Source organism: Nesoenas mayeri (assembly GCF_963082525.1).
Source record: "Nesoenas mayeri genome assembly, chromosome: 6".
In the NCBI taxonomy this organism is placed as follows: Eukaryota; Metazoa; Chordata; class Aves; order Columbiformes; family Columbidae; genus Nesoenas; species Nesoenas mayeri.
In genome coordinates, this window is record NC_137545.1 from 8,645,804 (window position 1) to 8,658,036 (window position 12,233).

At 47.2% G+C, this 12,233-nt stretch overlaps 2 protein-coding genes across 2 annotated transcripts; both read left to right on the forward strand.

The window, feature by feature from the left end:
* Positions 1-1,102, forward strand: YBEY (ybeY metalloendoribonuclease). The gene is made up of 3 exons (XM_080347303.1): positions 1-371; positions 762-830; positions 964-1,102. Exons 1-3 carry the CDS (start codon positions 33-35, stop codon positions 1,048-1,050), a joined length of 495 nt encoding a protein of 164 aa, XP_080203429.1. The 5' UTR covers positions 1-32; the 3' UTR covers positions 1,051-1,102.
* A 46-nt stretch (positions 1,103-1,148) lies between these two features.
* POFUT2 (protein O-fucosyltransferase 2) lies at positions 1,149-11,024 on the forward strand (the record flags this gene model as incomplete). The annotated part of the gene is made up of 9 exons (XM_080346797.1): positions 1,149-1,318; positions 1,820-2,070; positions 3,154-3,298; positions 3,624-3,734; positions 7,057-7,123; positions 7,665-7,790; positions 8,351-8,531; positions 8,821-8,944; positions 9,206-11,024. 9 exons carry the CDS (start codon positions 1,149-1,151, stop codon positions 9,357-9,359), a joined length of 1,329 nt encoding a protein of 442 aa, XP_080202923.1. The 3' UTR covers positions 9,360-11,024.
* Between the last annotated feature and the right edge of the window lie 1,209 nt (positions 11,025-12,233).

The following is a 12,233-nucleotide window of genomic DNA, read 5'->3' on the forward strand; positions in this document are numbered from 1 at the left end:
GTGTGGCCGTCGCCGGCGCTGCCGCCGCCATCATGAGCGTGGCGCTGCGGAACGCCCAGCGGGCCGTGCCGGTGCGTCGCGCCCCGCTCCGCCGCGCCGTGTGCATCCTGCGGGCCGCCCTGGGCGCTTCCCGCTTCGACGTGGGGCTGATCTGCGCCAGCAACGGACTGATGCGGCGCCTCAACGGCGCGTACCGGCAGCGCCCGGAGCCCACCGACGTCCTCTCCTTCCCCTTCCACCGGGTGGTGGCGGGGGAGCTGCCGCGGCCGAGCTGCCGCGACGAGTACAACCTGGGGGACATCTTCCTGGGGGTGGAGTACATCCACCAGCACTGCCGCGACACCGGGGAGGACTTCGATGGCGTCCTGGCGGTGAGCCAGCGATCTCCCTGCCCGTGCGCTGCAGGGAGGGACGACCGCGGGGTGTCCCCCGGGGACAGGGTACCGGCTGCCGCTCCCCTAGCCCGGCCGGGCTAAGCAAGGGGGCCGTGATCTTGCAGCGTACCCTGAAAAGATTAACTCTGTGTTTTAAAACTTATTGACCTGCCGAGTTGGGACACTGCCTGATCTTTGTCGTTTTCGCATTTCCGCGCACGTCCTGGCAAAACGTCGGGTGACGTAGTACAGGGTTAGTCGTGGTCACCCCTCGCACCCCGGCTTGTGCGGGGCAGGCTTTGGCGCTGGGGCCGTCTGCGCAGGCGAGGGGCTATTGCTGGGGTTGCGTTCGTCACACATGTCGCTTGTTCTTGCCTCTTCGCGCAGGTGACGGCAGCCCACGGCTTGTGCCACTTGCTTGGCTACCAGCACAACACCAAACCCGAGTGGCAACAGGTACGGCGATGCCGTGGCGCTGGGGAAGGCGTGCGGTGCCCGCGTCAGGTCGCACCCGGGTGGAGGGTGGAAAGCATCTCCCCGCCGCGCACTCCCGTGGCCGGGGGTGCTGACCGCGGCTCCTCTCCCGCAGATGTACCAGAAAGAGGTGGAGATCCTGGAGGAGCTGAACCGGCTCACCGGCGCCAGCCTCCGGCCCCTGACCGCGGGCCTGTTCTGAGGCAGCCGCGCCGGGGACCCCGCGGCCGCCGCTTCCCTCCCGCGCACCGAGGGGCCGGGCCGCCGCCGGGGCCGCCCCGGACGTGGCGCGGCGCGGGGATGGCGGCGCCCGGCTCCGGCTGCCGCCTCCTGCTGCCGGCGCTGCTGCTGCTGGGCCTGGCCGCGCTCGCCTCCCCGCCGCCCGCCGCCGCCCAGCCGCCTCCCGCCGCCCTCCGCGCCGGCCACGCCGCCTCCTCGCTGCCCGCCGCCGCCGCCGCGCCGCGCACCAGGTGAGGAGCGGCCCCCCAACCATCGCCAGCGAGGGCCCGCTCGCCCCGGGCCGGTCCTGCCCGCCAGGGTCAGCCCCTGTCGCCCCCCGGGGCCCCATGTGCCCCACACAGGCGACCTGCCGTGTCCCTGAGCCGTCGGCTGGTGGGCACGTAAAGGTCTTCCTTACCTGCTGCTGCTCTTCATGTCGTTTCTGGAAGATGCTGCTGTTGCTGTCTTGGGGCTTTCCTGCTGGGGACATCTGCCCCACAGCAGGTGACATGCAGCCTTTTCTCCTGTTCCTCCTGAAAATGTTGTCTTGTCTTCAAATTCAACTCTGTGCTCCTCTGCTTCATCCCCTTACAGCCTCTGAGTACCACAAACTTGTGACGAAAGAGCAGTTGCCATCCCAATAGAGTTGCATCACATGATTGTGGGGTCAAAAAAAAAAAAAAAAGAGCAAACCACAAACTTGTAAAAGGTTTAAAATCCCTGAAGGAATTATATTGCTTTGTTCTCCCCAGATACCTGTTGTATGATGTAAATCCTCCAGAAGGGTTCAACCTTCGCAGGGACGTCTACATCCGCATTGCTTCCCTTCTAAAGACCCTGCTGAAAAGTGAAAACTGGGTGTTGGTTCTGCCTCCCTGGGGACGCCTGTATCACTGGCAGAGCCCTGACATCCTTCAGGTCCGCATCCCTTGGTCTGAGTTCTTCGATGTCCCCAGCCTCAACAGGAACATCCCTGTCATTGAATATGAGCAGTTCCTTGCAGGTAGAGCATGGAATCATACAATCTACAATTGACTAGATATTTGAGGTGTTTTACTCAGAGTTTTATGTGCTTTTATCCTTATACATAAAATAAAAGTTAAAGGTGGTGAGAGGAGGGGTGGGATAGGATCGTGATGAGTAACAAACCACTAGCATGAAATAAACCCAATTATTTCGCAGCTCATTTGATGTAGCACTGTCAGCCCTCAGACTTCCTAGAGACCCCAGAGAAAGCTGATGCCTCTGGCTAAAAGCAAAGATACTTCTGCGTAGTTTTGGCCATACTAACAGCCCTGTAAGGAGAGAGACATCCTGCAGCTCTCTGTCGAAATACAGACAAGCAACCTTTTTCTGGAGGTGGCTGAACAATAAAGGCTGTACGGTGGGTTCTTCAGTGAACCTACTCTTTCATGACTGATGCTGCATTTACTCAAAATACTTATCCCCTGCTTTTTGTGTACAAAATAGTATATAAGAGAAAGGCTTTCCCTAAAAATCTGGAAACTGTGAAGTTGGTTCCTTTAGGGTTTAATATCACATTGAGCTACTCACCACATGCCAAAATCTGCAGCAGTGTCACAGACGTTTTCAACAAAGGTAATAAAGACCACCAAAAGTCACGCCTCTGCAAAAAGCTCCGGAGAGATGGTTGTCCCCTACCTTTCAGGAAAAAAAAACAAGCAAAAAATAATTTAGAAGCCCTGAAATTTGGGGGAAGAAGGGCTTGTACTTGTCATTTGCTTGGAGAGACTCTTTCCATAGCAAATACCTGCGGCATTGAAAACCGCTGTGCTTCATGGTGTGTTTTACTCAGCTTTCAAATTTACTTTTCTATGGTGATTCAGTTCTGTTTGGCACATTAAATCACACATAGCTGGGTGGGAGTACAAGTTTGTTACATCCCCTGACCTTTTAAGCTTTTCTGGCTCACACAGAACTTCCTTTCCTTTTTTATAGTGAAAACAAAAAGAGAATAGTGTAGTATTAGCATTTCTACCATAATTTTAACTGCAAGTAATTTGAGTTCATATCTTTATCGGGTGGTTTTTATGCTCACAAATGCTTTGCTGTGTCTTCTGCTCAGAGTCAGGTGGGCCCTTTATTGAACAGATTTACGTCCTACAAGGCTACGCAGAAGGATGGAAAGAGGGAACATGGGAAGAAAAAATAGATGAAAGGCCATGTATTGATCAGCTCATGTACTCCAAAGACAAACATGCGTACTACAGGTAACATCTAGCAGTCCTTTCAGTCTTCTTTTGAGTTGTTTTCAGTGAGACATTGGCCTGCACTAACGGAACAGACTCGCACGGTTGTTGTAGTGTTGTCTGAATATCTGGGTGCTTGGGGTTCACTTTTTATTAAAACCCCATCAATAATAGGAATGTACTAGAACACCTAGTTTTAGAAAGTTGTTGTTTCACACAAAAAAAGGAGCTGCCTGATTTATTTATATATCATCTTTCTAGGGTGTACTGTTTATTTGTTTGATTATTTATATGGCATTAATTTAAAATACAAAGCTGTGAACCAATACTTTGTGTTCCCTTTCAGGGGATGGTTCTGGGGTTACGAGGAAACGCGGGGCCTAAATCTCTCTTGTTTGTCTGTCCAAGGATCTGCCTCAATTGTGGCTCCCATCCTTTTGAAGAACACTTCAGCACAGTGAGTTGCCTTGTATTCCTATTTGTTGTGGTATAGTGTGCTCACAAAGCCATGGCCAGGTGGGAAGGGCAGGGGGAACTTACAGCCTATGTCCCACTGTCGTGATACTTCATCACTGAGTTATTGTAATCCATTGAAATCATTACAAAAAGGAATTTACACTGTAAGAAACACCTAATTGTAGGCTAGGTTAAATGCTGCAGTGCTAAAACTAAGAGGAAGTAGCCTTGAGCTCCTTTGTATTCTTAGGTAGCTAAATGTCCTTGCCACCCTGTGTTTATGTTTTCTTTGCCCTTCGATGCTGGGTCAAGAGGGAAAAAACAGAGTGGGAAGAAGGAAAAATCTCTGTCTATGAATACATCAGGGGAATAAATCCATAGAAGAAATGCAAACTGTGTAAGCTGAAGTGCAGTTTTGCCATGAGAGCAAAAACATCCAAAAATTTGACACTAATATGATTTAATTGGAAATGAGATGAAGGTTCCCCTAAGCAGAGCCATGGAGATCTGTAGTACCAGCTGCTGGGAGCAGAGAAAGCAAAGTCCCATTTTTTCATAGGAATGTTGTTTTATTTGCAGGAATCATACCATAATCTTTGCCAGTGACAGCAGAAAACTGGATTAAAAAAGCCATAGAGATCCCCATGTTTAGCCCTACAGCTAACTCTTCCATGGCAACTGTCAAAGGTCTGGCAATGAGGAAGGTCAAGAGGAAAATTAGGATAGATGCCCAAGTATTCCTAACATGCAGGCAAGGCACTTTATCCACAAGATCACATTTCTCAATCAGACTTGGGGAGGAAGAAGTACCAATATAGCAGAGATGTAAGGGCAGCTAGAGTTAAATGTTAAAACCAATGGGTCCTGTTAAAGTCAATCTAGTTCAGTGTCTGAAAGCCAAGGCTGGCTAAAATCAGATGTCTGGGGAAAAGTGTAAGAACTGGGCAGGTGTGTATAATAGCTGCCCTAAGTCCTGTTGCACTCTTAAGTTTTGCGGTTGTAGGGGCTTTCTGAACCAACAGTGATTTTCACATCTTTTCTATCCTCCAGTGGGCTGTGCAGCTTCCCTTTGAACCCCCATGCACACTTAGCATCCACAAAATCTTGGGACAAGACCTAAAGGTTTTGCACCTTAACTGCACATCCCGTGAAAACCCACCTCCTCTTGTAACTCCTGCCTGCAAGTTTCCTCTAATGTCCCCTAGTTCATGTAGGGCAAATGACAGTGAACAAACAGCTCTTCCATACTCACCTCCACGCCGTGGGTGATTTTACATCTGTCTATCGTATCCCCCCCGAGTTGTTTTTCATGTGAAAGCTGTTCCATGCCTTTGGTCCTCGCTGCCTTTCACTGAACCTCTACAGTTCAGCTGGATCCTGCACACTGAGTGCGGGTGATCCTGTTACACGGTGGTACAATGACACGCTCTGTTTAATGCTCTCTTCTTTTTCTGGAAATTCCTAGTATACAAGTTCTTTTTTTTGACCTCTGAGTATTGTCTTGGCATTTTCATCAAACTGTCCTCATTCCTGAGCATCGATAGTTAGCACAGAGCCCTTTAGATATCAGGTGAAGCCAGTATTTTTTTTACTAGATGCACTCCTAATTAGGTTTCATCTGCCATTTTATTGGCCAGTCCTCAAACTTGAGTTCCTTGACAGCTGTTGGGTGAATACTGCCCTGTGTTGGCCATTAGTTGTTTCATTTTGTCTAGCTGTTCTATCACTGGACATTTCCTATGGACACTTTGGTTTGAGACGCGTTCCCTGTAAAAAGTACTTCTGGCATGGGAGTCTTCCCAGCTCCTCCACCTAGTGCACAGCTACAAAAAATTACATCAGCTGTTTCTGTCGTGACATTACTGTTTCTAAGTGCTTGTTAAGCCTTTAAGTTCCTTTCTCTTTGTATTGGAATGAAGATTTGTCATTAGATTGAAGGCCTTTATTTCTTGTTGCGCTAACTCTATTTTGACCTTCTTTATTGTCTTTCCTGTTTAACTTCATGCAGTTTATGAGCTTTTCTGTTTTCTTCACTTGGACACCGCTTCTGCATTTTTGCATAGTTTTGAAACTGAATGCAACTGCGGTAACTTTCCTTGGGCCATTGTTGATCCAGTTGGATGTTGAAGATGAGTGTGTTATGGCCACTGTAATCTCAGTAGCTCTGAGATTTTGGTCCATGTCTTAACTGCTTCTCAAGACAATGTCGGGTGCTGCTTCCTGCCCAATTGGTTCATGGAACTGTCTTTGATAGTGTCCGAAACTGCAGTTGCTGAGTCCCGTCCTGCTACGACACCTGCTCATCCTACCTGGGGACAGTTGAAATCTCCAGTGGCGATGATGACTTGTGCTCCGTGACCTCTCTGATCTCCCACATTGCCCTTTTGGCCAGATGATCAGTTGTGTGGTCTTGGTACTGTATTATTAGTCTCCAGTTTGGTCACTTATAGGAATCTTCCTGATATATTTCAGTTTTTAATGATTCACCTCCAAGCTTCCCGCTACACACAGTGCTGCTTCTCCACCAGCACAATGTACTCTGTTTTCCAGATTATTTGTAGCCTTATGTGCAAGTCTCCAGCTGATTATCAGCAGAGATAATCTGAAGTTGATTGGGTATTTGCATCCTCTCATTTTAGTAGAAGGAGATCCAGCATTTCTCTGTGTGTTCACTTATGCTCAGCATGCACAGAGCACAAACTAAGCCTACATCCCCTGCGCTCTTGGATACTCTCAAAATCTCTTCTGCTTCTTAGACCTTGGAACAGTTATGTTTCCAGTACACAATCCTGAACTGCGTGTTTTTAGGAAAAGCACAGGCTGTTTTCATGGTAGTGAAAAATTTCCATTTTAGAATTTGTGATTAGTTGCTAACACATGTTTTTGTAATCTCTGTGTGTTCCTTTGCTGTAGGACATTTTATTCCACACTTCTTTCTCCAAGGCTGAGCATCATCTCATAGGTCACTTCTCCCCTTTGAGTCACTCTCCCTGTTGACCATCTTATTTCTCCAGCATCAACTACTACAAGGACTACGTGAGAGATTGTTAACGCTTCCTTGTGTTTAACTGTCAGAATTGAGAGTATCACGTATTAAGGAAAAGAACAGGCATACACAGTGGTACAGTTCCCTTCTCTCCCCAGCAGGCTATGGGTCACAATTTGCTTTACACAGAACAGACTGGCAGCCTGTCCCTCATTCCCTGTGCTCCCTTTGCAAACAGATCATAGTCTCTGCTTTATCCTGGCAACTGTATAAAGAAACATCGTAATGTAAATTCTATTCCTAAGGGAACTGCACTCAGTTTTACAATTTTTAATAGGTCAGTGATGTTAGACAGAGCTGAAAACCTTCTTCATGACCACTACGGAGGGAAAGATTATTGGAATGTGAGTATTTTCCAGTTAGCTTCTCTAGACTTTCTTCTTGGTTCTGATAAAAATTCCATAACCGATGTGTGCTTCACTTTTGCCTGGGGTTTCTTTTCTTGAAAGTAACTTGTGTCATATGTTTCAGCAGTGTCTGCTTAAAGATGGTCTTCAAGCTGCTGTTGATTAACGTGGTGCAGGAATTTGTCCTGGTGTCTCGTTCCCAGAAATTCAGGGCTGCAGGGCATGACATCCAGAAGGAACCCTCGCTATGCAACACATCTGCGATCAGCAGGGAACTGCCTTTGTGCCATTATAAATAACTATAGTTTGCTCTGTACACCTGTGTATTGCAGAGTCAGACAAGTATGCTGGTTGTGAATGTGCTTATGATTGAACGGTTAATGCTCAGATGAAAAGTTAGAAATTGTTGCTTGTAGTGCTGCATGGATGTGTCAGAACTAACTGCATCCTGGAGACTCTGTGTATGTGAAACTGTCTCCGTTTAGTCATTTTTAGCCCTCCCTTTTTTCTGACTCAGCATCTGCTCTTATTCCAACAGACCCGTCGGAGTATGGTGTTTGCTAAACACCTCCGTGTAGTGGGAGACGAGTTTAGAAACAAATATCTTCAATCTGCAGATGAGGCAGACAGGACTCATTACAAGGAGGACTGGACTCAGATGAAGGTAAAATCATAACAGTCTGTTTCCCATAACAGATGTGATTTTTTGTCTGCATCCTCCTGGCCGTACGCTGCAGGGAATTTTGGAAGATACAGATGAATCTAGCTCTCCCTGCCCAAATTGAGGTGGGTGGGCATGTTCCTACTGTACCCTCTTCTCCCTGTGTGACATGAGTTCATGGAGTCTGCTGAGATGTGGCTGACTGGGTCTGGGTGCCAGATTTCTGTTACCATCATTTCACTGAAGGAAACTGGTATTTGTTCTTGGACTCAGCATCGTCTTTGGGTGTTATGTTCAGCTGCAAACTGCCAGTTGTGGGTTTGGTCGAGCAGAGTTGATTTTTTTCTTACAAATATTTCACACTCTAGTTCTTCTTGTATGATGCAGGCCACCCAAGATGGAAGTGTTGCAATAAGTGTCCCAAATACTGCCAATCCATACCTTAAAATTACTTTCTTTGGCTAGAGCATTTCAAAATCCAGAGGTTATGCATTCATGACTTTTCAGTGTGAATGAATAGTGGTGCTCTCGAGTTTTAAAGTTTACTGATCTTTCTCTCTTAGGTTAAGATGGGCACAGCTCGCGGTGGTCCATACCTTGGGGTTCATCTCAGAAGGAAAGACTTCATCTGGGGTCACAGAGAAGACGTGCCTTCCCTACAAGGAGCAGTGAAGAAAATCCGCAGCCTCTTGGAGACCCATAAACTTCAAAAAGTTTTTGTAGCCACTGATGCTGTTGAGGAGGGTAGGCAGATTATAGTCAGTTTAGGATCGATAACTTTTGGCAATGAGTGCAGCAATTACTACTTCATTTTTATAAATGACTGGAAGTTCATGTGTCTCCATAATTCAGTGGGGAGTTGAACAGGACAGAGCAGCTGTTTCCTTCCAGCTTGAATAGATGGTATCAAACCGTTCTTTTGGTATTTCCCATAGGAGGTTTGATGGTCTCTACAATGGGAAATTTGGAATCAAATTAGCAGCGACTTGCTCTTTATAACATAAAAATAAATTTGTGTCTTCCCCTTTTTCAGAGGTTGAATTGCTGAAGAAACTGCTGCCTGAGATGGTGAGGTTTGAACCTTCTTGGGAGGAGCTGGAACTCTACAAAGATGGGGGCTTGGCTGTGATTGACCAGTGGATCTGCGCACATGCAAGGTTGCGAATTTGACTTTTATTTGAGGAGCCAAATCTTACTGTCACAGAACTGAATATTATTTTTGACCCAGATATCATTGCTTAAAAATAATATGTGACATGATATTATATACTTGATCTATAGATAAAATAGATGTATAATAGTTATAATGTATATATATAACGTATATGATAACTTCATATAATTTCAATGAACATTAACAATTACTTGCATTTTAAAAACTGGCCCTCTTTGCAAACCAATTCTGATTTTTTTCACAGGTATTTTATAGGCACCTCAGTTTCAACATTTTCCTTCCGTATCCATGAGGAGAGGGAGATCTTGGGATTTGATCCAAAAACAACTTACAACCGATTTTGTGGCGATAAAGAGAAAAACTGCGAGCAGCCAACTCACTGGAAAATCATATACTAAAATACAGAGAAACCCAAGGACTTCAATACTGGTGAGCTCAAAAGAATAAGGAAAAACTACGGGGAAACACCAAGCTGCGACTCAGACTGCCTTCTTGGTGTTTACTTGACATTTGGGTTCTGGAGTACAAGCAATATTCACCTTCTTAGCCAGGCACTGATGGGAGCGAGGAAAATGAAACCAATGTCTGATCCAGTTCTCAGCATAGTCAGGATTAGAGGACAACACTGGACACTGCAATTGACTTGAAAACCAAAATTTGTCCTGAAACTGAGTAACAAAATAAGTTGGAGCTTTCTGCAAACTTCTGAAGAAGAGAAACAGTTTAACTTTTATTAATACAAACTTACCAGAGCTGTGGTCTGTACTGCATTTCTGTATTTTTCGTACTGTTCAGTGTTTGCCTCTGCCCGCTGCCCCTCTGATCTTGGTTTTGTAACCTGCACTACATGAGCTGCAGATTGTGTGTAAACTCTGCCATTTCTAGGGGAAATCATCCCTTTTCCAACAGTAATTTGTGAACGTTCAAATTGATGCAACTAGTGCTCGATAAAAGGAGAGGAGGTGATATTTCTACCTGAACACCAGCTGCTTCTACTAACTGGTGCTGAGAGAGGCACAAAGCTGGGGCTCGCAGGGTGGTAAAAGAAAGGCTATGTTTCTTCTTACGTTTTACCTGCACAAAGGGAACTCTTTTTCCCCCTCATCCTCACAAAGGCTTCTTTAGTTGGATTGCTGCAAAAGTCAGCACCCTTTTGGGGTCGCCCATCACTCAGTTCACTGACAGTGATGCTTTGCTAGGGAGCCTGCTAGAAGGCCTTTCAGGTTTTTACATCAGTTGAATGGATCTTCCTAGTAATTTAACTAATAAATTTCTGCTTTCGGTTTACGCAAGAGAGCAAACTGAGGACAATCACAGACAGCAAAGGTCATTTGGCCTCCAAATAATATGTATAAGCTGAGCAGCAGGGAGCCCTGCAGATGGGGTTGTGCTGGGATGGAGGTACAGGGGAACAGTCCGGGTCTGCACCACCAGCCAGAGGGAAAGGGCAGCTCCCGTTTGGGAAGGGTTTTGTATGAGTACAATTCTAGCTCTTGCAGTCTCCTGCTATGTAGAACTGGCTGCTGGGAAGTACTCTGCACCATTGGGTGCTTCAGGTGGGTCTTTTACCCTGCAGGCCTACCTGGTTCTGTTAAGCAGGAGAAACTTTTCTCAAGAGTGGACTAGGAGACAGATTTCAAAAGGTGAAGCAGATATTTTTCCTTAAAGTCTGTATTAACAGATTACCTTGCTGTTAGTTGACCCTTCACTTGCTCTTTCCTCTTGGCCTGAGTAGGAGTATATTTAACCCTCCTGCACTGTGCAGTGGACATTGCACAGGTGCTCCCACACAATTAGGTTGTTTCCTCGCGTGCAACTGCAGCAGAAGCTGTGAAGACTTCTCAGACAGCAGGAGCAGCAGCTCTCCTGTTCTTCCCAGCTGTTGATTGTACCTTTGTGCAGCAGCTGAGCCTCTCTGGCGACAAAGCGGGGAGCCCAGCGTTTCAGAGCAGTGCCTTTTCCCACTAAGTGAAATGTTCTTGTGTAGCCAGTGCACCATGTAAAGCAATGGTGGCATTTTACATGTAATGTATACCTCGTTAAGAAAAATAAAAAGCTTTGTAGCATTTTATGTGAAGTGTCCGTGCTTCTTGCTTCTTCCTAACTCTGCGTTTTGCTGTCTCCTGGCTCCCTAGCATTGGACATAGAAGAAACTTGGATAAAACCTGCATGTGCTGTCCAGGTTTTTTTTATCATCTGTCCCATGAGGACATTAGCAAGGGTAGCCAGCATTACCCTTGTGGCACTGGGAGACTGCACCTGGTGCATTTCAGTGCTGACAGCTGCTGCAAAGCAGACAGAGCTGGCAACTCTCGTCCTGAGGGTCCTGGTTGCTTCAGGGCCTGACTTTTCCTCCAGCATTTCATGTGCCCAGGTTGCCAAAAAGGCCAACAGCATCCTGGCTCCTATCAAGAATAGTGTGGCCAGCAGGACTGGGGAAATAATTGTCCCCCTGTACCAGCACTGGTGAGGGCGCACCTTAAATCCTGTGTTCAGTTTTTGGCCCCTCGTCATAAGAAAGACATTGAGGTACTGGAAAAAGTGCAGAGGAGGCAACGAAGATGGTGAGGGGCCTGGAACACAAGTCTGATGAGGAGTAGCTAAGGGAACTGGGGCTCTTAATCCCGAATAAGACAAGGCTGAGGGGAGACCTTATCTCTGTCTACAACTACCTGAAAGGAGGTTGTAGCGTGGAGGGGGTTGGTCTCCTAAGTAACAAGTGATAGGGTGAGAGGAAATGGCTTCAAATTGTTCCAAGGGACATTTAGATTGGATATTTGGAAAAAATTATTCACGCAAGAGGGTTGTCAGGCATTGGAACAGGCTGCCCAGGGAAGCGGTTGAGTCACCATCCCTGGAGGCATTGAAGAGACATGTGGATGGGGTAGTGAAGGACATATATCAGTGGTGGACTTGGCAGCGCTAGGTTAACTCTTTGATCTTAAAGGTCTTTCACAGCCTATGTGATCCAATGATTCCAGGACTGTTTATTCAGGGAAGAGCACATGGCGGTGCTGGGATCAGTCCTGCGCAGAGCCCCAGCAGCACAGCCAGCCGTTGCCCCAGAGAGAAGGCCGCCGCCTCCTCCACGCCTGGCGGAGTTGGTCCTGCAGTTCCTGCAGCCTGGATCTGGAGGAGCCATTTGCCAGTGCAGCTTTCAGCTGGGGCAGCGTGCGCAGTGCCTGGCGGTAGACATAGGGGTCCTCGTCGCTTATCGCCCGTTTAACGGCTGGAACAGAGAGGAACAGAGCCAAGGTCAGAGCCCGGATCCA